The 25,313-nt window shown below is 49.6% G+C and overlaps 1 protein-coding gene across 1 annotated transcript; it reads left to right on the top strand.

The window, feature by feature from the left end:
• Positions 1 to 434: 434 nt before the first annotated feature.
• KLHL12 (kelch like family member 12) lies at positions 435 to 25,313 on the top strand (the record flags this gene model as incomplete). The annotated part of the gene is made up of 12 exons (XM_082330407.1): positions 435 to 515; positions 734 to 931; positions 6,651 to 6,804; positions 7,607 to 7,824; positions 10,458 to 10,607; positions 13,021 to 13,135; positions 15,518 to 15,624; positions 16,601 to 16,796; positions 18,036 to 18,194; positions 19,414 to 19,512; positions 23,169 to 23,355; positions 23,701 to 25,313. 12 exons carry the CDS (start codon positions 435 to 437, stop codon positions 23,825 to 23,827), a joined length of 1,791 nt encoding a protein of 596 aa, XP_082186533.1. The 3' UTR covers positions 23,828 to 25,313.

Genomic DNA, 25,313 nt, shown 5'->3' with positions numbered 1-25,313 from the left:
AAATAGCACCGCTTTCAAACTCCCGGCACTGTACAGCAGCCTCCCGGGGCCTCGCTCCCGGCTTGGCTCCGGCACTCCCGGCAGGCCCAGCTCCAGGCTGTTCGCCCCCGAGCGTGACCCGCGTCCCGCACTTTGCGCGGGATCTGCCCGTGCCTCCGGGCCCATCCCCGCCACGACCACGGTCGATTAAACTGCAAATTTTCCCTCCAACCTCCCCAGACCCGAGCAAGCCCCCGCCGCTCCTGCCGCTGCGGGCCCGGCACCGCTTCCCCCCGCTGCTGTGCGGGGGCGCCGGGCCGGCCCCGGGCCGCGGGTCCTGGGCCCCGGTGGCGGCGGCGGAGGCCGGGCCGCGGCCCAGGCGGCGGCAGGCGCCCGTTGCCCGGCAACCGCCAGGCACCCGGGGGCGGGGTAGCGCGGCGCCTCGGCGCGGCGCAATGACGCCATCAGCGCGCGCCGCGCGGGGAGAGGGAAGGGAGGGGGGGAGGCGAGGCGGGCCGGGACCTCTCCCCGCGGCGGTGAGTGCGGCCGGGCCGGCCCCGGCGGGCGGCGCCGCGTTTCGGCGGGGGAAGCCCCGGGGCTGCGGGCGGGCCTGGGGCCGCCGGGGCGGCGCGGGGCGGGGGCGACCCGGGCGGGGCAGGGAGAGAGGGAGGGGCGGCGCGGCGCAGCGGGAGGGCGCCCCCTGGCGGCGCGGCGGGCGGGCCGTGACATGTGGCCGTGCTGGCTGTGCCCGCAGGTGCCGGGCGCCATGGCCCCCCCCAAGGACATCATGACCAACTCGCACGCCAAGTCCATCCTCAACGCCATGAACGCCCTGCGGAAGAGCAACACGCTCTGCGACGTCACCCTCCGCGTGGAGCACAAGGACTTCCCGGCCCACCGCATCGTCCTGGCCGCCTGCAGCGACTACTTCTGCGCCATGTTCACCAGCGAGGTCGGTGCGCCCCGAGACCGCGGGCTGCCGCCGCCCATGGGTGCTCTGTGGGTGGAGGAGGCAGGGCCGCCCAATGCTTGGGCTGCTCTCCATCAAGCTGATCAGCAGCTGGGCCTGGGTCCCCTCGTGGTGGCCCAGGATCCCCTCATGGTGATCCTGGAGCCCTCTGGATACCCCCCATGGTGGCCCTGGATCCCCCCATGGTGGCCGTGGATCCCCCCATGGTGGCCCTGGGTCTCTCTGGATACCTCCCCCCATGGTGGCCCTGGATCCCCCCCCCACGGTGGCTCTAGATCCCCCCGTGGTGGCCCTGGGTCTCTCTGGAGCCCCTCATGGCGGCCCAGGATCCCCTCATGGTGGCCCTGGAGCCCTCTGGATCCTCTCCTGGCGGCTCAGGATCCCCTCGCGGTGATTCTGGGTTTCATGGTGGCCCCACAGCATCATGGCACGGTGGGAGTTAGAGGCTGCAGCTGGGACCGTGATCCTGAACCATTGCCTGCTGCGTGACCAGCCTGTGCACCAGCGAGCTGCCAGGCTGAGCTGGCAAACCAGAAGGCTCTGATACATTTATGGATTTTTCTAGTGGTGGTTTATGCTCTTCATGCTTCTCAGCATCTTTCTGGCCGAGGGTACCAGCCCTAGTGCAAAGCTGTGCAAGCCGTGGTGTGCACCTTAGACCGGGTGGTGCATTAAGGCAGCCCTTTCAAACTGAAATGGAGGGTATTTAACTCCCGTTCTGCTCTCTGTTTGGCTGATCAGCTGGTATGTGTTGGGTTGTGCTGTTGCTCTTGCGAAGAGGATGTAGCCTCTAGCACTGGGGCTGAGGGGGGAGATTATAAATCCCCGTTGCTGTGCTTGGCAAATCTCGCTTGTGAGGGCCTTTGCTCTCACAGTACTTACTGTATTGACTCACACTACCTGCATGCTGGTTTTTTGAAATCGCTGAAAGGTAATATTTGAGCTAAAGCTAGCACTCGTTCGTATTGTTAAACATGAGATGCTTTGCCTGGCTTTGTCTTTTATAAGTTTGAATCAATCTTTGTGGCTTTTTCTTATAGAAGATGCTTTCCTTAACCTAGCAACTTCCCCATTAGCAGGCAGAAACATGACTTAGTAGCTCAAAGGTCCTAAAGGCCTCCCTGCTAGCTCAGTAGTCCTTGCAGGAGAGAATTGTTTTCTTCTTTGTTTTATCCAGCAATGAACACTGCTGGCAGAGCTGTCTGTGTGCCTACTTCTCTTTCTTTCAGCACTGTGTTGGGTGAGCAGGTGTCTTAGTTTTTATAGTCCTGTGCAAAGCAACCAAAAAAAGACATATGTGGACTGACCACATACCAATATATTTTCCGTCCATGTCTTCATGAAATTTGTAAATTTGTCAAGCTCATGCTCTTTCTCTGCATAAAGGAAATGTAATTAAAAAAAAAAAAAATACACAAAGAAAATTCAGTCCCTGGAGGCTGAAGTTCTCTGTTTACCAATAGCTTCAATGTAGACAGCATAGAGCAGACTGCCTCTGCTTCTTTGTGTTTGCCTCTACGTTCCTGTCAATGCTTTTGACTTCCTGGACTTTATCTAGGCAGTCTACAGAGATCCGATCACGCTGTGTGCTACAGAACGTTCTTTGTGGCTACTAACAAAGGCTGAGGATTGGTATACTTTGGATCTAAGCTGAGATTGTCTCTCCTTCCTTCTTTATACTCTCATTTTAACTGTGACGTTATAGTGACCCTAATTCATAGATGTAATTCTTCCTAGAAAAATAAGCATCCAGTGCCCCGTGGGCATGATCGCTCGATCTCTCATGCTCCCAAACTGCCGCTGCTTTAAGGGTTTTACTTCTTTTGCTTAGTTTGTATTTCTTCCAAATTTGCTTTTCCGTATGGAAACCCCAAGACGACAAACCTGCCAAGTGGCACACGCAATTACTGAGTGTTTGTGGGAGAGCGTTCTTTCCAGGAAACGACAGCTCGGTAAGCCTCAAAGTGGACCCGCTTCCTATGCGTCAGTGACGAGTACGTTGGTGAGCGCGAAGGGACAGCGTTTGGGTGCTCTCCAAACACTTGTGGGTACGGAGTGTTTTGGCCATGGCTGTAACTTGAGGGAACTCCAAATACCAGATTGCATAATGGAGTAGCAGTCTCTGCGAGGGCTTCCTTTGCATTTCATCGCTCGCCTCCTGCGAATTTGGGGGCTACTTGGCTAGCTGTAATGTGTGGCTTTTGTCAGACTCGGGCTACACAAGGCTTTGTTCAGAGCTGATCCCTGGGTTATGCCCGCTGTCGTTCATGATGTTACGTCTGTGCGTGGCCAGCGTAGCACTGAGGCTGCCATCAGAGATTATCATCATCAAGTACTGTGTTTGCCAGTCTCTGTGTCTCTAGTTCCCTTCCTTCTCTCACTTCTGACTTTAACATGTACTTTGAAAAGTTCTCAGTCTTACTTAGTTTTAATTTCTTCCCATTTTCTGTTCCCATTTTCCAGAATGAGGAGAAGCCACTGATCACCTGTTGAACCCGTGGCTTTTGACAACACTTTTCTCTGCCCCTGTGCTGAGTAGTGTGGGAAAACTGAAATGCCCATCAGTTTTACCTACAGGGTTCTTCCTTGTAGTGAAAATGGAAGAGCGGTTTTAGCAAATGCTCCCCTGGATCCTAGTTTTGCACTGGCAGTTCTGTCTTTGTTTGCACAAGTTAGCCTCACTCGGGATATGTGAAGAGCTGATCATTGGCTCCACCTCAGAAAGAAAGAAGTCTGTCTTCTCTTGGAGGGTATGTTCTAGAAATTGAAGGTGTTTTTCCCCTAGAACATGGAGGAACATTCTTCTTATTCTGAAAATAAACAACTTCTGTTTCCAGGTTCTTACATGGTTATCCTCACTGCATGGCGAACGCCTTCCAGAATGCAGCGAGCCACATATTAGCACTGTCATGCCAGCATTTCTTTTCCCCTATATGTGAGAAGAAGTTGGAGGGGTTTATTACAATAAACTTTTGTGTATCTGCGTTAGTGAAGGCAAAAACAAGAAGTGGCCTTGGATAAGAAAGAGGTTCCAAAATTTTAGGCCCCTTCTCCTGCAGAGTGAGCTGCATGATTTATGGATGGAATGGGAGAGAGCAACGTTATGTTTCACAACAGCTCTGACCTGCAACCCCTGCCTTAAGGCTTTCAGCAGCTTAGGCATCCTGGGATAAACTCCTGATGTCTCCAAGTGACTCTCCTTAGCTATAGGAATGTGTTTTCCTGGATGCTCCAGTTGATTTCTGGATCTGTACTGCTGCGTACTTTTTATGACGTCTTAGAAATGTGCTTGTATCGGGGAGTATCAATCCCTTACTGCTTTACTTCCCACTGGTTAGCAGAACTCTGATGTTAAGCAACAAAGGGGAAAAATAACCTGAAATTCTAACAGCAGAGCTGCAGAGATCTGTCTTGTACCGATAAAAACCTGTGAAAGGAAAGCTGCTTGTACTGGGTTTTGATTAGCATTGTCTGACCATAATTTTGCATTGCTTCTGAGTCCAAATATGTGGATGTATTGATAAACGAGGGGCTCGCTCTGCCCCGACAGCACGGCAGTAAGCACTGCCTACAGTTCTCGCTGCACGTGCAGTCTGGAGCTGCATCTCGGAGTCTTCATGGGATGTTCAGAATCAAGTTGTCTCCGCTCTGAGATCCTTCTTTAAGGTATGATGCTCGGATCCCAAGTTATTCTGCATCATATACATTGTGTGAAGTTATTTGAAATGTTTTCTTCCTTCCAAGCAATCTTAGTGCGTGAGTAATCTGTGAGCCAAATAACAACCAAGTAGTGGAGTGTAGCAGAAGTCCAAGGGAATCAGAAGGGGATTGTCTCTGTAGTATGAGTGTTGTCCCCATGGTTTGTGTTTTGGTCGACAGTATAAAGAGAGTATGTGCATGGCCGTTATTGATTATTGAATATTGGTCGTGGGGACAGGAGCTTCTTTACCAGCTCCAGGCCGATCTGTGAAGAACAGATGTCTGCAGCTTCTCCCTGAGGTGGTGTAATACATTACCAGGAGGTCTGGTGCCCTTGTAATCTCCTGTCAATAGAAGTTTGTAACTTCTTACCCTCTTTCTTCTAAGTATGTATGGTCTACATCTCCATTTGCCTGTTGGAATCATATGAACATCTTGGCTGATCAGTTCTGACCTTTGGTGACATCTGTGTCCTTTTCCTGTTGTACCAAACAGCTTAGTCGTGTTTTGGGAATGTTGTGTCTAGCCCAAGGTAGGAACTCACTTTAGCTTCTAAATGCAATGCATGGCCTGTCATACAGCAGGTCAGACAGGGTAATTTGCTGTTCCTTTCTGACTCTGGATGCCATAAAGTTTGTTCACTGTGTCAACAGACTTGAAAGGCCTCTTCCCTCAAATTACTTCCAGTATCACCATGACCTCCTGTGTTTCTCGTCTCTACTGTGAAGTGTATCTGCATCACAGAAATGGCTCGGTCTCAGCAGAGACATCTCTTCCCTTCTGCTGCTGTGTCGTCGAATGCCTCTGCAGGAATATCCTTGACTGCTCTTATTTTCCCTACTTCTGTATTACCTCCTTTTTCCCCAACCGCGGCAGGTCTAAGCCAAGCGATCGTGCTTTGATCATGCTTTCTATTCACTGAGTCTCTGCTCAATCTGTCTGTAACCAACTTCAGGCTCGTTCTTGGCAAGAAAAGTCATGGGCTTTCCTCTGAATCGTGCTTGCACTGATACTGACTACTTCTTCAAAAGTCAGGTGTAAAAAGGGTGGGTTTGCAGCATGCTGGATGGAGACATCCTTCTGTTGAGGTCTGTTCATGCTGACGAGCTTGCAGCTATGTGCAGGGCGTGATTAGCGAGTCCACCTGCTAGCCCATTGCTCATGAATCATCAGGTGCTGTGCCAGCAGCTTTGTGATGGATGCATTGAACCACAAAGCTGATGCTTTGTGAAATATAATCTCGGTTTTGTACCTACAGAGGTGCAAATTTGGTGGATTCACAGAATTTACTGTTCCCAAAGATTGACTGTTGAGACGGTAACATTCCTTGGAAAAAATAGTTATTCCAAAATGATGTATCTTAGAGGTGATAAAATGGTCAGGGGACAAAGTCAGGATCGTGTAAGTACCATCACTGTATGTACTATTATTTTACTTTCAAATGTGTAAGCTAAACCTACATTTAACCTTTAACTCTGAACTTCCTGGCCTATAAATAGTCATTCTTTTTAGGAACCTTCACCATAAGCTTGCAGAACGGATCAGGAATTGAACAGTTAGGAAAGATTTTTATTGGGTTTGATTTTAGAGCAGAGCGGTGAGGTGGGGACTCCATGTCATACACATCCAGCCCAGAGAGGAATCCCCCTGGACTGTTCCTGGTAGCAAAGCTTGGAGTTACTGTGTGGAGGAGAGAGCTTAGTTGGCTTGCACGAATGACACGTGTAATTTCTGCTGTCTCTAATCTCAGCTTGCTCGTTTTACAATGCAGTCTGACTGTCCTCCTGATCCATAATGAACTTTGTCTCTTTTACTGAGCCTGTAAGTGAATTCTGTAGGGAAATTCCCTCCTTCCCCTTACTCTTTCAGTGAGCACACGAGAAAGGACAAATCTCTGTTGAAACCTCTCTGACAGATCACATTTTTAAAAAACTGCTGAGCATTGTTGGCTTTTTGATCACATTACTGAAAAATAAATCTTTGTCTCCCTTCTAATTTACAGCTCTCAGAGAAAGATAAACCCTACGTAGATATCCAGGGACTGACAGCCTCCACCATGGAAATCCTGCTAGACTTTGTATATACAGAAACTGTTCACGTGACGGTAGAAAATGTCCAAGAATTGCTCCCAGCGGCGTGTCTGCTTCAGCTGAAAGGTAATTGCCAAGTATCAGCACAAATTGCACAATTGCTGCTGTTCAGAGATTTGGGTTGTCTGACCTTTTGTAAATGGAAGACAGATTGTGGGAGGCATGATATTTATAAGGACTTATGTCAAATGTCTAGTGTTGTCTTGTGCGCTGTGGTCTTATTGGTAGAGGAACTGCCTTGGGTGGAAAAAAAGGTGATAAAACAGGTTATTGTTCCATGCTTTGGGCTACTGGATTTCTGCGTGAGATTCCCAGGAGGAACTGTGGGCTGTATAGCACATAAATGTTACAGCTCAGTCAACTTATAATAAGAAGTAAATCCTTGATGTCATTTGTCCTGCCGTCATAGTATGTCTGGGTCGTAATAAACTGGTTAATGTCATTGCACGTGCACCTATGGAGCTATCCCAGGCAATTATCCCAAATCCCAGGCAACTACCAAAAAGACATTGGGGAAAACCTAGAAATCTGGTAGCCATATCCACTAGCATATACATTTTTTGCTTATAATCCATGAAGCTGAGTACAACTCACATTTGAGTCTTTTCCTGGTATCACATTTATTTAATTTTTGCATTTAAATAGAATAGCCAGAGATCAAAACAGCCCAAACACATGGTCTACTGCTTAGTGTTTTCACGTCCCTCCAAAGAAATATTTGCATGCGTGTGTTTCTGTAGTATTTTTAAGCTTGTTATTTGAGTTGGATTTTCATTATTGTTTAGAACTTTCTTTTCTGAAGCCCTTTCCAAAGCAGTGGATTGATAGTAAGCATGCAGTGCTCATTCACCCCTCCAATTTTCCGTAGGTGTGAAACAAGCTTGCTGTGAGTTTCTAGAAAGCCAGCTGGATCCATCAAATTGTTTGGGCATTCGGGATTTTGCTGAGACACACAATTGTGTTGATCTAATGCAAGCTGCAGAGGTCTTCAGCCAGAAACATTTTCCAGAGGTGGTTCAGCATGAAGAGTTTATCCTCTTAAATCAAGAAGAGGTTGAAAAGCTCATCAAGTGTGATGAAATTCAGGTAAAACCTGAAAAGTACCGTTACTGTGCAAAGCATTGAAGTAAAACGTTGAAACTAGTCAGAAATTAGTCCATACTCCTAGGGTGGACATGTCACACAGTTCCTGAATTTGAAATTTAATTTCTAAGAAGCTTCTTCTAATTTTAGTCATGTAATCTGAAATCGATCAGTAACTTGTAGCTTCTATGTAAGAATTTGTTGTCACACAAGTGTTTCTTGCAAGTAAGGCAATCACAGTTAGTTACCTCCGCAGAGTTCTTGTTCCCTTGTCATCTCCTTTCCCTGGAGGAGCTTTCAGAGGTTACAAAGACAAGTTGTCTCAATGCCTGCATTTCAGAAATACCCCGAAGACTTTGACTTCTATTTGTAGACCTTTGCATGCTACTCAGCAGCACAAGGAATGCATGTGTCATCCCAGGCATTTGGGTGTCCTCTGCTTTTACAAGCAGCAGAATGCAGGATGGTGCAGGGTAGTCTGACTCTTCAGGCAGTTATATGCAGATTGTGTTCCCTTAAGGTTGGTTTCTAGAGGATTTACTATTTGGCTGGAACCTGTCAAATACTTTTTTCCAAATTTTCTATGAATATGTATGTTCTTGAGAATTGAAATGAGCTGAGCATTCCTTGATAACGGGGAGGGGACTTGGTGTTTTATTGAGATGGACTTTGTCGAGAGTTGATGTTTGCATCTGTTCTAAAAGAAGTGATTGAAGCAATCGCTATTCAGAGTTCACAGTGACGTGAACTCTTAGAAGAAAACCAATGCAAGTGATATCTCTGGTGGAATTCCTGAAAAGCCAATACGGGGGTAGCCAGAGGAGAATTCTTGATGTATGCCTTGAAAGTCTGCCGTGAAAGTGGCCTTCAGCCAAGCTGATATCCTCTTGTTAAGAAGTCTGCTTGACAAAGAGCACGTGAGGTAGCAGTGAAAGACCCTGGCACGGGCTGAGATCAGCAGTGGAGAAAGGCTGAGTGTGTTTGGTGTTTAACAAGCCGCAGCTTTAATGCTGTGAGGGTTTGAGCTTATGTGGGTTGTGGCGAGTACTGACATAACATTTCTGGACAGCGAAGAGGAAATAATGAGGAACTTGAGAACGACGCAGCCAAACTAATCAGATGATCCACCCAGGCGAAGCAGAATTCATTGTGGATTGGAAGGACTGATTCAGGCCTTGCAGACGCAGTGAGGTGTGCATTCATTGTAATGCCTTAAGAAGGTGACTGAAGCAAATCTAGCTGTTGCTGTGCCAGGGCAGAGGTGATGTGCTGCATCAGAGGGTACTGAGGGAGCACCCTCGGAAAATCCCCTGGCTGTTGGAGAAGTATAACGGCAGGTCCTCACTGTGATGCTGTGTTTAGCGTTACTCATCGTTTATCAGAAAACAGAACTGATTTCATGAACAACAAACCTGTTACACGTATCAGAGGACAGTCAGTTCGGGAGGGGATAAAATGACGTGGGATTATTGCGTTTGAGGAGGAGGTGGGGAAAATTGGAAAAAATAAAGTATTCTGCCCTCCTTTTGTGAGCTCCAATTGTCCTTTCCCTGTAATTCAAATAGAAAGAGGCCATTTCAAATTGCACTGTAACAAATATAAATCAATGGCTTGGAAGAATTACCTTACATAATTAACCTCTGGCTCCCTGCTTCAGAACATTCTGCAACAGCTAGCTTCAAACTGAACTTCAGAGTGTAGCAGCCATGTATTGGTGGGAAGGCTCAGTCCTCTCATTACAGTATCTCCTTTTATCTTCATATTTAGTAACAGTTAACAGACCTCATGATAATAAATTCATGTCTGATTTGCTTTTACGTTGGATGATCCGAAGACATGCAAAAAGAAAACCAAGCCTAAACAGTATATTATAGAGCTTTTTACAAGTCTTTTGCTTTTGGTAATCATAGGTGTCCAAAGCACCTGAGGTTCTCTAAGTACCAAATTTAGATGGTTTAGTCAGTGTAATCTCTGGACGTGGGGTAAGCACCAGCACATGCTGGTCCTAAATGGAGACAGAAATAAACTAGTCAGAACAGTAACATTCACGCCCTGGGGTTCTCCACTCTGAAATCTAGTTGTTTAGAGTTTCTTAAATGTGGATTGAAATTAAAAAAAAACCCTTAAATGTACCTGGTATGGCTTGGGTGCTAAAGGGGCAGCGCATGGGCACGGGGCTGCAGAGGGTTAAGCGAGGCACCGCTCCGTAAAAAGGAAACGTGATGCTGATCATCTTTATGACGGTACTTTGCATTTTGCAGGACCGTAACTCCTGCTCCGCTGAGAAGTCGGGGGAGCTGCCCTGCGAGTTACGGCCTGACACTGGGCTCTCTCAAAAGTGGTGGCTCCCAGCTTCTGGCTCTGCTGCATACCATAAAGCTGACTTTTCTGGGTACTGCCAGTTGTTGATCTTAGCTGTAAGGAAAAAACAAGTGCGGTTTTAAGGAAAAGCAAATGAGGGAATTTCATAGTGCTTGTAAATACAGCTCATGGGAGTTTCCATAACAAACTCTCACTTGAAATGTCCTGCTCTCTTGCTAGCTGTGAAGCAGTGTCAACAGCCTGGAAGTTATCTGTTCCACAGCAGTTGCTGAAATATTATCCTGCAGTCTGATCAGCATGTCTCCTCTTTCCAGGTGGACTCCGAAGAGCCGGTGTTTGAGGCAGTTATAAACTGGGTGAAGCACTCGAAAAAAGAACGGGAAGCATCGCTGCCAGAACTGCTGCAGTACGTGCGCATGCCGCTTCTCACCCCCCGCTACATCACGGACGTCATCGACACCGAGGTATCGGCAGCCCGGGCCCGTGGATGCAGAACAGCTGGGAGCCAGCATCTGTGTGTGCTTGCCGTGTTCCCTGGTTAGACTCCCGCTGTCCTCACAGAACGTGTTAAAAGCCGCTTTCTCTGCTGATGCTTTTTGACGCTGACACGATGGAGTTGTCCCTGTTCAGCTGGAGTGCCGCTGTTTCACTCAGAAGCGGTTTGCTGTGCCAGCAGTTACAGCACCCCGCTTTTCAGCTGGGAGGGCAACCCATCCAGAGCAATCAGTCAGTTGTCTCCTGGTATACGCAGCACCTTTCTGCTGTCATCTCATAGCTTTCTGGCAAGTGCTTTCTGCCTTGCATTTGCAAGCGCTAGCAGGTCTCCTTCTCTAGGCTGAAGGCTGCTGGCGTGCGATCCTAGGGAGGAAATGGCTCCTGTTGTGGTTTAACCCCAGTCGGCAACCAGGCATCACACGGCCGCTCGCTCACCCTCCCCACTCCCTGCAGCTGGGTTGGGGAGAGAATCGGGGAAAAAAAAGTAAAACCTGTGGGCTGAGATAAAGGCAGTTTAATGGGATAGCAGAGGAAGAGAAAATAATAATAAAAATAATGATAATGATAAAAGAATATACAAAACAAGTGATGCACAATGCAATTGCTCACCGCCTGCTGACCAATGCTCAGTCTGTCCCCGAGCAGCGATTGCTGCCCCCCGGCCAACTCCCCCAGTTTCTATACTGGGCATGATGCCATAGGGTATGGAATAGCCCCGTGGCCAGTCTGGGCCAGCCCCCCTGGCTGTGCCCCCTCCCAGCTTCTTGTGCACTGGGCAGAGCAGGAGAAGCTGAAAAGTCCTTGACCGGTGTAAGCACTGCTCAGCAAGGGCTAAAACATCAGCCTGTTATCAACATTATTCTCATCCTAAATCCAAAGCACAGCACTATACCAGCTACTGGGAAGAAAAATCAACTCTATCCCAGCTGAAACAAGGACACACTCCTCAGAAGTTGTTTCAGGTGCCCATGGCAAGCTTTGAGTGAGAAGGACAGCAGCTGTGTAGGTCCAGGGCCAACACATGAGTCAGAGCCATTTCTAATGCTGCTGCTTTGTGTGGCTGGGGTGCTGCAGAGGCAAACCAAAATGTGGATGATGGTAAGAGATAATGAAGCTTTTGCAGTGGAAGTTTAATTCCAAACAGGAAGGCATGCTGACCCCGTGCAAGGTTTGACAGGAAGGCACAGAGAAGTTCAAACCAGAATTCTGGTTTGATGGTGATGTGAGGTGATCAGTGGTTACTAGCCCTTGTCACCTGCCAGGTGCTGAATGTTGAATGACAGACTTCTCTACATAGAGAAATGGGTGATTTAGCAACATTCATCTTCAATGTGCTATATATAGCTGCCTTTTACAGGTGTTCTTAAATAATGGCAGTTAACAGGCAGTTAAGTTGTGCCAGAGCTCAAATGTGTTTAGTCAGATTGTTATGGTCCACTTCAAACTGAAATTGAAGGCAATGGGAAAGGGACTGGTACCAAAACCATTAGATCTGTTCCAAAACCAGCCTAAGGTAGTGAGTGTGTATGCAGGGCCTCAGGTTTCTTACTGCGCAGGATGTCCTCTGCAGGCTGGAGGTGACAGACAGTGGTGGGATATCATCATCGTGGGACAGCGTGGGGAGTAGAGTGTTGGCCCTGTGTGGCATCACCTGCTCTGAACACCCTGGCCTTCTTGCACAAGCACCAAGAACTTGTAAAAATAAAGCTTAACTTATTGCAGCAGCATATAGCACCAAACACGCAAAGGGAACTGAACGCTGAGCATCCAGGGGAGGTTGGTCCAGGCCCTCAGCCAGGGAGGGTAATAACACGGCATTATGCAAGGAGGAGATGAGACTCTCCTTGGGCTGCAGTGTCCCCCGCTTCTTTTCTTACTGCTTCTGTAGTTTTTTCGTAGCTCCATGTCCCATGTGCACAGGGATCAAGCTAATAGATCCAGCAAAACTGCTTCGGTGTGCTGTGCTCCTTCTTTCTTCTTTGATGGCAGGTGCCTGCTGAGGGTTGATGATGTGGGGCAGAGCCAGCCAAGCCGATTTCAAGTGTAGTTTCACTGCCAGTCTCCCTTCTCAGACATACTTCTGCTGGCTAAAATGTAGCATAAGTGGCTTTTCCTTAGTTTTCCAATATAGTTATTTTCATTAGGGAACCTGCAGTGCCAGACTTTGTGTGAGAACTGAGCCATACCTTTTCAACTGCAGTCCAGTCTTAAGTCGTCTTTGCATTTCCTTGCGTGCAGTATTTGCACCGTGACACTACTAGCCACAGCCTGCACGCAAGTCATTTGAATGCTGTCTGAACTGACGAGAGTTGGCTTTAGGACAGTACTTATGAGAGATCTTAAAATACATTGCATGTACCAGTGACTCATGTTTTTCCTCAGCCTTTTATACGATGCAGTCTGCAGTGCAGAGACCTTGTAGATGAAGCTAAGAAATTTCATCTTCGGCCCGAGCTCCGGAGTCAGATGCAAGGACCCAGGACAAGAGCACGTCTAGGTGAGCAGCGAAGGGAAGGACCCTGAGGAGGTCTGGGGCATCGGCAGGTATTGTATTATACACCGTGTCTGGTGCCTCGTAATTGCACTGAAGTGCTTCACAGCAGTGACTTGTGGATCCACAGTCCCCAGTGGTACAGAAAGGGGACCAGAGCAAAGGACAGAGGTGCATTTTTTTCAGAGCACGGTTGCTTAGTGGCAGTGCGGGGACTAGGTGGTTGCCTTTAATCCCAGGCCTCTGCTGTAACCATAAAACCAGTTTCCTGAGTTGTTGGTGCCTCCAGATACGTTCGTCTCAGCATGCAGCTGTCCAAGAAGTGTGGGAAGAGTTCCCTCCTGTCTAAAAAGGCAGGTATCGGTGTCAGAAACAAAAAGAGCCGTGAGGTGAGAGGCAGCTGTGTCACAGGGAAGGTAGCTTTTCAACAGGGAATCGCGGAGGGGAAGGCACAAGGCGGGAGATGGAGAGGTCCCTCTTTCCTTTCAGAGGTACTTCCCCCGCCAAGTCTTGTTAAGGCAAATAAGTGATGATTTCTTCCCCTATTTCAGTAACTCCTCCCAAGCACCGTCACTGAATTGTTGGGAAAATGCTTGGCTTAGGGCTGTAAGCACCTGAGAGCAACATAAACAGTAGGAATGACCTGCAGAAGAAGGAAAAGTATTTTACTGGCTTCTTCATCACTGTGGCCATTCCTCACCTGATGCCCCTTCAGACGCACTCCCTCTGGACTGTCTCTGCCGTGCCTTTGTCCCGGGCGCGCTCACGGGGCTCTGCCATCGGTGCCAGCAGCGACCACTCCTGCAAGCAAACCTCCCTGCGTGTTCTCCAGCGCTGCTGCTTGTGTGCTGGAGAGGGACCCTGAAAAACCCTTCCCGGCCGTTTCCTGTTATTAACGCCGTTCTAAGGGACAGAAAGCAGTTTATCCGCTAAAGGAGGAGGGCAAATTAAGTTTGTCAGAGTGACACATTGATTAGATTTTTTGGCCTGAAGGGAATGCTGTTATGATGTGGTTTGACCTCCAGCATCATCCAGGCCACAGCCTGTCTCCTGTTTTTCTGGGAACATCCTACATCGGTTTCAATGACATGCAGTTCAGCTCAGCCTGTCATTTTAAAAAGACATATTGCATTTTGTTCTTAGTTGAAATGCTTCACCTGATAAAGGAGACATCAGAAAACTGTTTTATTGTTTAATTATACAGGGAAAAACCGTGCACCTTATTGCTAAGGTTCATCTTCTGGATTCAGCCCTACCTTTTTTAATTGATTCAATACCGTCTGCTATCAGCAGTGCTCTTATCACGTGCCTCTTATAAACTGTGATCAAGTTGTGTATTAACTTTCTATGGGATAAACTGAAACGATTGCACTTTTCGCTGTCATACTGTACAGGAGGCTTTCCAGGTTGTTGTTGGAGCTCTTTTGTGAATCCTTCCCAGTTATTTTTTATACTATTCTCCTTCATCTGAGGTGGCAGCTGTTTTGCTTTGTGACAAACAGGGTCTTGTTAAGTCTTTGTTGCTCGGTGTTCAGTCCTTCTGCAATGAAAAGCTGGACAGTTCTAAACTCTAGTAAAACTCCCTGGTGCAGAAAGGGCCCAAGGGATTCAGGGGATGCTCATCTGGTTTTAAAACTGTGATAAAAACTTACTGCCAAGGCAATCATTACAAGGGAAGGTAAAACTCTCCAGGTTGCAAGTCTTATTTAACTCTCAGGGACAATTATTTTGTCCCTGAGAAAATCTTGGAAAATTCAGGGGCAATCTCAGAGAAAAGAAAGTAGAGGGGAGGCAACTTTGAAATAAAATACATAAACTTAAGAGACAATTCCTCTGAAAATATTTCATTAATTTTTCAGGCTTCAGTGAGCCTGACTTGTTTCTCGGTGAAATGGTGAAGGTGCGTGCCATTTGGTCTGGGTGTCGTTTGCGAACGAGGGGAGAAGGCCCTGCTTTGTGAGGAGGCTGCAGGGAAGCCGCCCTCCTCCTTCAGCTCTCGTGGGGTGGTGAGAGGTTTGAAAAAATAATCGTGGAAGGAATAGAAAAGAAGATATTATCGAGCCAACTTCAGGACCTAACGTAGCCAGGTTGTCTTCTCAGAGTCCCTCTAACATGAGGAGGAACAGCCCTCCAGCAGACAGCTCCTAACACCCGAGCCAGTCTTACTGCCACGCAGCATGGAAGGGTTTCTCTCTCTTCCTCCCCGCTGAGGATCGAGGGGTGACTGTACCCGCGTTAGGTGCCAGCTTCAGAGTTGTGATGAAAACAGGGATTTAGAGGTGACTTGTTGCGCCAAGGAAGGCTCAGAGATTCTTCAGGTGATTCCCTTGAGGTGACCCTTTGGTTGTGAAGGGATTGACTTGACTTTGCTCTCCCTCTTTGCTCTAGGAGCTAATGAAGTCCTGCTTGTGATCGGCGGCTTTGGCAGCCAGCAGTCACCTATTGATGTTGTGGAGAAATATGACCCGAAGACTCAGGAGTGGAGTTTCTTGCCAGTAAGAGACCATTTTTGACCACCACTGGGTTGAACAGGCTGTGAGCAAACACTGGTCCTGTAGCATCAGCTATATAACATTCCACTTTGGGCTATCCTTTGCGTTCTGCGTAGAATTTCTGCCTGCCATAAATTCTTTGGAGTTGCTGAGGTTTACATAGCGAATGCTGAAACTGCTTCACATTTGCAGATTTGCTAAGTAAGCTTTGTATAAGAGGTGGTTGTCATATTTCTAATCAGATGAGCCTACAGAGACCCACATCTTTGTTGTGGGAGTGAGAGCTCTCATGTTTCTTATTGAAGGGTGGTTAAGCTTTAAGTTAGTGATGATAATTGAAATGTCAATAGGAATAGTATAATCAGGCCTGCTTTCAGGCAGGCTGCGTGATCTCTCTGGTTTCATTGTTTCTGAGCATACGGGAGATAGTAAGGAAGAGAGAATTTCTGCACTGAAGACCCTTTCTACCCAAATTTAAAATCACCTTTATCTGTGTGAAATGGTGGAGAACTGCCTCTTCTTTAATATGGCTAATCACAGAAGACTCTGTATCACCTGGTCTCCCAAAATTCTGTTCTATTTTGGAAGCTAAAAGCTTCAGGTATTTTCAGCAAATATTCCAAGTCTCCGCATTTTCCCGTTAACAGTCTCTGCAGGGAGCCAGTGGGAGGCACACAAACCTCCGAGATGCATCAAAGATTTGGTAGCGACATAAGATAAATGACATTTAATGCAAAATATTTTAGTGCAGGGAGGCCTGGCCATGAGAAGAGAGCACGGCAGAGACAGAGTACAGGCAGAGGAAGGCAGAAGCATATTAGGCAGGGCTGTATCCTTTAAATCCACAGTGCTGTTTGCCTCAGCGGTAGTGGGCCATTTTCCAAAAGGGCAGGAAAAGAGAATGGAAGAACAGTGGTTGGTCTCCGTCCATCAGTGTTGTTTCCTCTCCCTGACCTTTTTATGCTTTCTACTGTTTTAGAGCATCACCCGTAAGAGGCGCTACGTTGCTACAGTGTCCCTGCATGATCGGATCTATGTGATTGGGGGGTATGATGGTCGCTCTCGTCTCAGCTCGGTGGAGTGCTTGGATTATACATCAGATGAGGATGGGATCTGGTACTCCGTGGCTCCGATGAATGTACGGCGAGGCCTGGCGGGAGCCACGACCCTCGGAGGTATGTCCTGGTCCCCGTACTGACGGGGCAGTACGGCCTGTTTCAGTTCTCGTCCTGAAATGCCCTGAGCTGGTATGTGCAGAGTGGGATGGCTCCAGGGGAGGAGGTGAGACTGAAATTGTGGCTTCTCATCATTTGGATGTAGAAATGGAAAACTTGCCCACATATCCTGAGAGGAGCTCTGCCTCCGCTTGAGTCTTACGGCATGTGTCTGTGCATCGAGGGAAAGGACCTTGGTGAGGGATTATGGAGTGGGAAGCTCTCGGGGTGGTGACAGTGTCACATATTACTGAGCACGGGACACCAAGTACGGCAGTAACCATCCAGCGCTGCGGAGAGGCTGAAACTGGAGCATGTGCAGAGGAGGATTCTTAGGGCAGACTTGGAAGAAGAAAACTACTTTACTGAGCAGACCGGAACGCTTGAGCTCGCTTATGCTGGCAAAACAAAGGCCAAGAGGGGATATGTGTGTGCTCTGAGTGTAATTTGGCATGAGAAGGAAATGGGCAATGTAAGAATTGAATAAGAACAAATGGTTATAAACAGGCCAGGGAAACGTTGGTGTGGAAATGAGAGGACGTTTTCTAGCCATTAAGACAGCAGTTACTCTAGTGAATATTCTGTGCTTTAATGCTTATATTAGACTATCTTCTTAATAATTAATATTGGTTAAATATTATTGATTTAGACTGTTAATAATCTATTCTAATGAAAATTCTCTTAAAAATGGAGCTGCTTTGAAGAAGACAGATTTGTGAAAGTGTTGCATGAGTTAGGTTATCCAGTGTGAGGGACTGATCTTGACGATCCAGACGTCTTTTGGATCTTCTGTCCTTTTGCTACCTGTGTGTTTACCACCTGTAAGCATTTGCTTTGGGGAGGTGCTGACAGGATGCAAGTGACAGGCAGGGTTTGGGCACGGCAGCGTTTCAGTAGGTTCTGCAGCATGAAAAAGGTAACTGGGGTGTGCGTGTTCTCTTTCACCCATCAGCAGGAAGCAGATTTAAGGGCCAGATGGGTTTTATGTTTGTTCAGTTTGTTGGGTCTGTGAGCAGGCTAATGCAGCGAGCTAGGGGGAGGAGGCTGGCTTTGTCTTAGCTTCGAGTGTGCCAAGATCGGTAGTTGCTCCTGTATTTTGCAGTCCATGTTGCAGGCTCGCTCCATCTGTGAGGGCCTTCTTGCTCCATGTGCATGCTTGATACCTGACTTGCTGAGTCCAGCCTCTGTCTAACGTTGCAGACATGATCTATGTTTCCGGTGGGTTTGATGGAAGCCGACGTCACACCAGTATGGAACGATACGACCCGAACATTGATCAGTGGAGTATGCTGGGAGACATGCAGACAGCACGGGAAGGAGCAGGGCTTGTTGTAGCTAATGGAGTTATCTACTGCCTCGGTAGGTACCCTTAAGACCTCTAGGCATTCTGCAAATACTTGCTTTTTACAGACATGACAGTGCAGATGCAGGAGCACCAATTGTGTCATGTCCAGGTTGGAAGAGAAGGTTTAACTTCACTGCGTTGGGCACTGCACAGCTCCGTCGGCGAATGCAGCCTGTTCTCACCGTTACCCTCGCAATGGCTGAGACTGGAGCTGCCACATGACTGCAGTAAACGCTGTCAGAAGCAAACTGGACACAATCAGCCTACATTTGAGGGACGGCTGAGGCGCGGGGGACGAGCAGTGCCGGCTGAGGTTTGCAGGGACTAGGCAGGGGCTAAGATGCCCTAGAGATGAAGCAGATAGCCGCAGGACAGAGGGTGCATCTGCTCCACACAAACCAATGTTGGCTTCGTGCTCCAGAAATGTATCCTGAGCTGTATGTGTTCCAGCTCCTTTCTGTAGCACTCCTTTATTTTCAGAGACCCACACCAGCTGTGAATACGGTGAGAGTGCTAGAGGGCAAATCTCTCTGAAGACTTCAGTAAGCGTGTTCTTCCACACACCTTCTGGGCCCCAGAAAAGGCAGGCCTGTACCCACTGTACCCACCCTGTACCGGCACTGTACCCACGTTTGTTATAGTCCCGGTCCTGGGGAGTCACAGATATTGGACACTGGTTTATGGGTTTCACTTCCCTCTTCCAAATTCCCCTTCCTCACGCTGTCCCCCGAGGCAGATGCCAGCACGCTGCTCCTTTGCTGAAGCTGCACAATGAGATTTCTTGGCATCCTCTTGTGAAACAGCTCTTTGAGACATCCCAGCCTACACTGCGTAGCCGCATAGTGTCAGCTGGCGGCTGCAGCACACAGACCCCGAGCCAGGTCTGGAAGCTGTACATCTGCTTTAGCAGGACGGCATCAACATTGGCATCAACATGCTCAGAGGCAGCTCCAGGCAGCGTGGTGCTAACCTGGTTGTACTGGTTTGGAGAGGTGATGCCCTCTCCCAGCACGGCCCTGTGCAGCACAGGGGCAGAGCTCGCTCTGAGCTGGCTCCAGTCTGGCATTGCGAGCTGCAGAGATCCTCTTTGTTCTGCCAGCCCCGGCGTGCTGCGCGTTGTGCTGATTGCAGTGCAACACTGTACTAAGGATGAACCAGGCACGTTATTGCTCTCTACACAGAAAACATTTTCCAGAAGTCAGACCCGTGGTTTGCTCCTGTATTTTGTTTCAGGTGGCTATGATGGGCTGAACATACTGAATTCTGTAGAGAGGTATGATCCCCACACTGGACACTGGACAAACGTCACCCCGATGGCCACTAAGCGCTCAGGTAAGAGCCCACAGTGCCTTGAGGCCAAAACGTTTTGTGCCGCACTGAGGACGCAGTCGCTGCTGGCTGTCCTGCTGCCCTGGAGGATGTTGACCGGCCCCAGTGGGTGGTTTGGCTTTGAGAAGGGATGACTTTAGGATGTGCTGACTTAATTCCCCAAGAGAAAGATTAATTTTCACATGCCTGATGTCTCCATCCCATGCTAAGATGGTATAGAGGAATGTGTGTGTGGATTTATAGGTTGCAGGGAGGGAGAGGAAGTCTTGTGTGACTTCCCTAACTAGGAACAGCGCACGGCTTGGAGAAAGGCTCGTGAGGAACAAACTACAGACCATGGTGCAAGGTAATGGGACAGTTTGCTAAGTCAGTGCTCGTCAGCGGCACAGGACACGGGAAAGGCAGGAGCGCTCCGGCAGGCTGCTCCTTCACCTGCACTCCGCTTTGTGAAGTGCTGGGGCAGCAGTAACACGGAGAGCAGCACTGCCGGAGCAGCGTCACGCTGCAGCAGTCTTACACTGATGACTTGAAACGTAGGGCAGTCACACATCAGTTATCCCCCACCAACTCTTAGTTTGTCTTTCCTGCGCGGCGCCCTACCTGAGCTCTAACTTTGACAGCTGTATCTAGGAGAAAAATACAGTTTAAATCCTACTTTTGGAGTAACTTTCTGTCTCAGCTCTCCTTCATTTCTGAAAGGAGCTCCTGTGGGGCTCCTGCAGCTCTTGTGTGCTCAAGCCTTGGCCCTTTGCTACTGCACTGCACCTCAGACCGCCCGCCCCGGACCTTCATGGCCGTGCTAGCGAGCAGCCGTGGCCGTGCTCATCCGTGTGTGGATGGGCAGGATGCTCAGTGCCCCCGCAGCTTTGTGGTTCTCAGTGGAGTAGTTCTGCTGTGCTTACAGGCCCTCTTTCAAAACCCTTTTGAAGTTGCCTTTTCTCTAGTTCTTTCGATGAGCCAGCAGTGTGCTCAGGTGGCCAAGAGGGCCAGTGGCATCCTGGCTTGTAGCAGGAACGGTGTGGCCAGCAGGAGCAGGGCAGGGATGGTCCCCCTGTGCTGGGCACTGGGGAGGCCGCCCCTCGACTGCTGTGCTCAGCGCTGGGCCCCGCACCCCAAGGCGGCCATGGAGGGGCTGGAGCGTGGCCAGAGCAGGGCAGCGAGGCTGGGGCAGGGGCTGGAGCACAAGGCTGGGGAGGAGCGGCTGGGGGAGCTGGGGGTGCTCAGCCTGGAGAGGAGGAGGCTGAGGGGAGCCCTCATCGCTCTCTGCAACGGCCTGAAAGGAGGCTGGAGCCGGGGGGGTCGGTCTCTGCTCCCCAGGAACAAGCGATGGGACGAGAGGGAACGGCCTCAAGCTGCGCCAGGGCAGGGTGTTAGGAAAAACTTCTTCCCCCAAAGGGCTGCCAGGCCCTGGCCCAGGCTGCCCAGGGCAGGGGCTGAGTCCCCATCCCTGGAGGGATTTAAAAGACGGGTAGACGTGGTGCTCGAGGACATGGTTTAGTGGTGGCCTTGGCAGTGATAGGTTAACAGTTGGACTCGATGATCTTAAGGGTCTTTCCCAACCTTGATGATTCTATGATTCTAAATGTCCTTTGCAATTGGCCTAGGCAGCACTGTTTCTGTTTGTTCTCTGTTCCTGTTTAGGGACAAGTGCTGGTTACTCAATTAAAACTGGTCTCTGTTCTAAAAACTTTTAAGCTTTCTTGTGCATGCAGTGGCATTCACCAAAACCCCAAGCTTTAAATATTTACCTCTGTGACAGGGCTATTCCTGTTAAGTGTGCGCTGGAAAGTATTTCCCATGTGCCAGGAATGGATTTGATTTCGAAGTTGGTTGCTTTCCACACCAGGAAGACCCCACGTACAAACGCGTGATAAAACCCGTGGGTTTTCCTACATCAGAGGCGACATGCGAGACCTATCCACGGATCTCTAGAAAGCTTAAGGATGAGACGGCTTTCCCCAAGGGGTCTGTTGTGTGCACCAGAGAAGATGGCTTCTGGCAAGACCAAAAGCAAAGAGTTCAAGGGGAAAGCCTTTATGAGGAGCGTTTCCCAGGTCCATGCTAGCTTCCTACAAGACTCTGAGGCTTTTGCTAGCAGTGCCTCAGCCAACAGAGCAGACTCCTCAGTGCCACAAGCGAGCAGGAACATCGTGAGGCTCTCGACCCCGGCACTGACTCCGCCAGGTTCCTTCCTCAGTGCTGTGACCTGGAGCACTGAGGGCAGAAACGGGCGTGTGCCAAAGAACATTTTTTGGCCCAGGTTTTTGTGCTGCCGCTCTGTGCTACTAACACCCCAAACCACCAGTAGCTTAGATACCGGCTGCACTTGCAGCCCCCATCCTGGTCTCAGTTCCAGTCTGTCCACCCTGGTCATCTCGGACCCTGTAGGACTTCTTTTGCCCCAAGGCTTTGACTCTCTCTAGAGCTGTCTGCTTGCGGGTCTTTGAATTCCAAGAAAGACCAGGACTAAAAGTTTTTTGCCTTTATTGACAGAGATCGTCTCGTCCGTGTTTCTCTTCATCTCTAGGACAGATTCTGGACGTAGGCCACCCCTCAGAAACCGTGGCCATATTGCATTGCTAGACCCAGCCTCCCTGATGAGGCCTTGGTCTGGTCTCTCTTCTCAGCCAAAGTCTTCCTCACTGAAGCTATCGGAGATGCCATGGAGGCAGCCTGGCCTTTCCCAGCTCTTTTGGTGCTCCCAGCAAGGACAGACAGCGAAAGTGAGGTTGCATTTAGTGGAACAGAAAGTCTCTTATACCCTGTTTGTAGAAGAAACAGATCGGTGCCCAAGAGCTGCAGGGTAGCTGGCTTGTTTCCTTCAGGATATTCATCAGTGCAACATGGTGATGGTAACAGCCTGACAGGCTTTACTCTGCCCTCGAGACGCAGCTCGAAACAGCAGCGGCTGTTGGCACAAGACCACTAAGTGCATTGTTATCTTACCGTGTTCTTTGGTGCTTTGCCTGAAGGGGGCTGCAGATGAGGAACAGAGGCTGGCAAAGGTTTATTTTCTGCTGTTGTCATAAATTCCCAGTTGGGCCAACTGTGTTATTGATTGCTTTCACCGGGGCAGGCGAGAACAGCTGTTCAGACAGATGTTTTGGCCACTTACGCCTCTGTGACTGGGCAGTGGACACCGGTTTTCATTTCCCTGCCTCCCAGAGGAGCAATGGCAAAGAAATCCCTCCCCCAGCCTCACATGGAGCAGCATCGTTCTGCTTGTAACAGCCAGGGGCTGGGTGGCACCAGGGAGCCAGAAACACCAGAAAAACCTGTCTCTGTGGTGACAGAGTCCCAGCCAGCTACCTGCCAGCAGAGCGAGCCTTGTGCTGCTCTGTTCAGGGGGTCCGGGTGTCTCTCAGCGAAGGTGAACATCTCGCGTTGCTGCTGCTGCCCTGGCTGCAGCGCTGCTCCGTCCCCCTTATGCCAGAGATTCAGCAGCATTTGGTAGAGTTACAGGTTTTCATGTATCATATTGGAGACGACAACAACGATACACTGGGTTATGGCAGCTCTTTTGTGGGAGATACAAGCATAAGAAAACATCCTCCAAAGAGGGAGGAACGGACCTAGTTCAGCCTTGTAACGGCGAGCCCCGGGCGCGGTGCCGTCGGTGTCGCTCATGGGTGTAACTGTGCCGCCTTCTCTCTCTCCAGGGGCTGGAGTGGCTCTGCTGAATGACCATATTTATGTCGTTGGTGGGTTCGATGGGACGGCACATCTCTCCTCCGTGGAAGCCTATAATATTCGCACTGATTCCTGGACAACTGTAACAAGCATGACAACCCCTCGCTGCTATGTGGGGGCCACCGTGCTGCGGGGAAGGCTGTACGCAATCGCTGGGTAAGCGGCTGCCCTGGGCTGGAGAGGGAGATGCCCTGCCTGTCTGTTGGCTGCGACAAGTGAGTTTAGGTGATGCAGCCGCTGCCCTGTTTCAGGTGGCCTCTCCTTGCATTTACATTTCAAGCTGTATGAGAGGAGACAGCCCAGAGTCACCGTGCCTAACCTAAATAGGCAGCGTGATGGTCCAGGGCCGAGACAGGCAGGAGAGCAGCAGCAGACAGCAAAAGGGAGCCTAATGCAGTGGTTTTATTTCAGGCCATTCCTGCTGTACGCAGCTATCCGGCCTCCCAGGAAGGGCTCTGAACGCCTCAACCTCTTCCCTCACCTCTAACTCTGTCCTTGCAGATACGATGGCAACTCACTGCTGAGCAGCATCGAGTGCTATGATCCCATCATCGACAACTGGGAAGTGGTGACCTCCCTGGGGATGCAGCGCTGTGACGCTGGAGTCTGCGTCCTTCGGGAGAAGTGATCTGGAGGGAACTTACAAAGAAGAACATCCTAAAAAGTCTCGGCTGGAGGAAGAGTCCCAAGTGATTTGCAGTGACTGTTCTTGAGAGTTGTGGATGCTGTGGAAATAGGCACCAGAACAGCAGCTTTCTGTGCTGCTTTTGACTAGAGCATGTGCATAAACGTGTTATCTCAGCAGTCATTTGAAATCGGGGGCTCTGTGTGAAGCTGGAGAAGGGTGGTGAAGTAGGTCAGGAGAAGCTGCATTCTCTGCTGTTCCTGTGGCTACGTCTATCGGCAGAGCAGAGATGCCGCCAGCCTTGGCGTCAGCCAGCCTGGTGAATGTTTCCAAGGACGTGTACATACAACTGGCTGGTCTCTTCAGCCACTGCAGGACCACGCAGGTCCTCTGGTTGCTCTCAGCCACGTGGATGTGTGAGGGTGAATCCAGCTGCTCTTATGTTCCAGCTTCAAATCATCTTGTACATACTGAATGTTTAAACATGCTCCTCAAGCGCACGTCAGTGCAGAGCCAAACCGAGTGAGCGTGCGTGAGGGGGTCCTGCACTGTAGCTGCGTCTGCAGGTTCCTCACAGGTCTGCACACAAAAGGAGTCGCAGATTAAAGCTGTCAACTACTGAGACCCAAAAGCCTGAGGGTGCAGGGGACAGAGGGCAGGGGGAAAAGCTCGTTGCCTGGTGTAGAAGCAGGTCTGCAGCATTTGTGCTCTGATCAGGGGCCTCAGCAAGGTTCATCGCATCCTATTTCCCTTGAAAAGCTTGACAGACCCAGCTGCAAAGCGCTGCATTTTCTGGCAGCAGGAGCCTTGCTGTGATGCGGCAGTGCCTTTGCTCCCACCCCTGCGGGGAGGTCACCTTGCAGAGGCTGAGGCCCTGAAAGTAGGGACACAATTGCTACTATCCCTGTAGATCTTGCTGGTGAGTGACTGGGGTTCGTCCCTGGACAGACCTGTCCAGCGCACCCACCTCGGCCTTCAGTCAAGTTCATTGTGTTGATTTTCCTTTTAAGTAGGGTTTTTCTGCTTCCAGGGCCGTTCTGGAGTGACACCCAGGATTCCATTTTGCCCTTTGTTCTCAGCTGTTTATTCCCCTGCCTGGTAACTCCACATCCTCTTACACTAGCTATCCTTCGCCTGCCCCACGAACCCCGAGCGAGAGCTTCATCACTGGCTCAGTAGAGCGCTCTCTCCTCAGCATGTCTCCTGCCTTGCTGCGTTTCTGGGAGCACGGGCTCTCCTCCGCCGTCAGCTTGGCCCCCGCAGTGCCTGGGCTCCGTGTAGTGCTGCTCGTTGAGCTTACTGCTGACTCCTTGCTTGAGGGACAGGGTGGGATCAGGGACGTGGTAGCATGACTTAATTATGCACTTTCAGCCAACGCTCTGACCTTCTGCATTTGTTTCTATCACACAAGTGTTCTGTGGTTTTGTTTCCTATGTTTATTTTTTAATGAAAATATAAAGAATAAAATATTTCCTGAGCCAGGGGGAAT

Source organism: Platalea leucorodia (genome assembly GCF_965183815.1).
Source record: "Platalea leucorodia genome assembly, chromosome: 19".
NCBI classification, from domain to species: Eukaryota; Metazoa; Chordata; class Aves; order Pelecaniformes; family Threskiornithidae; genus Platalea; species Platalea leucorodia.
Note: the sequence above shows the minus strand (reverse complement) of the source record. Positions and strands in the feature narration are given on the sequence as shown.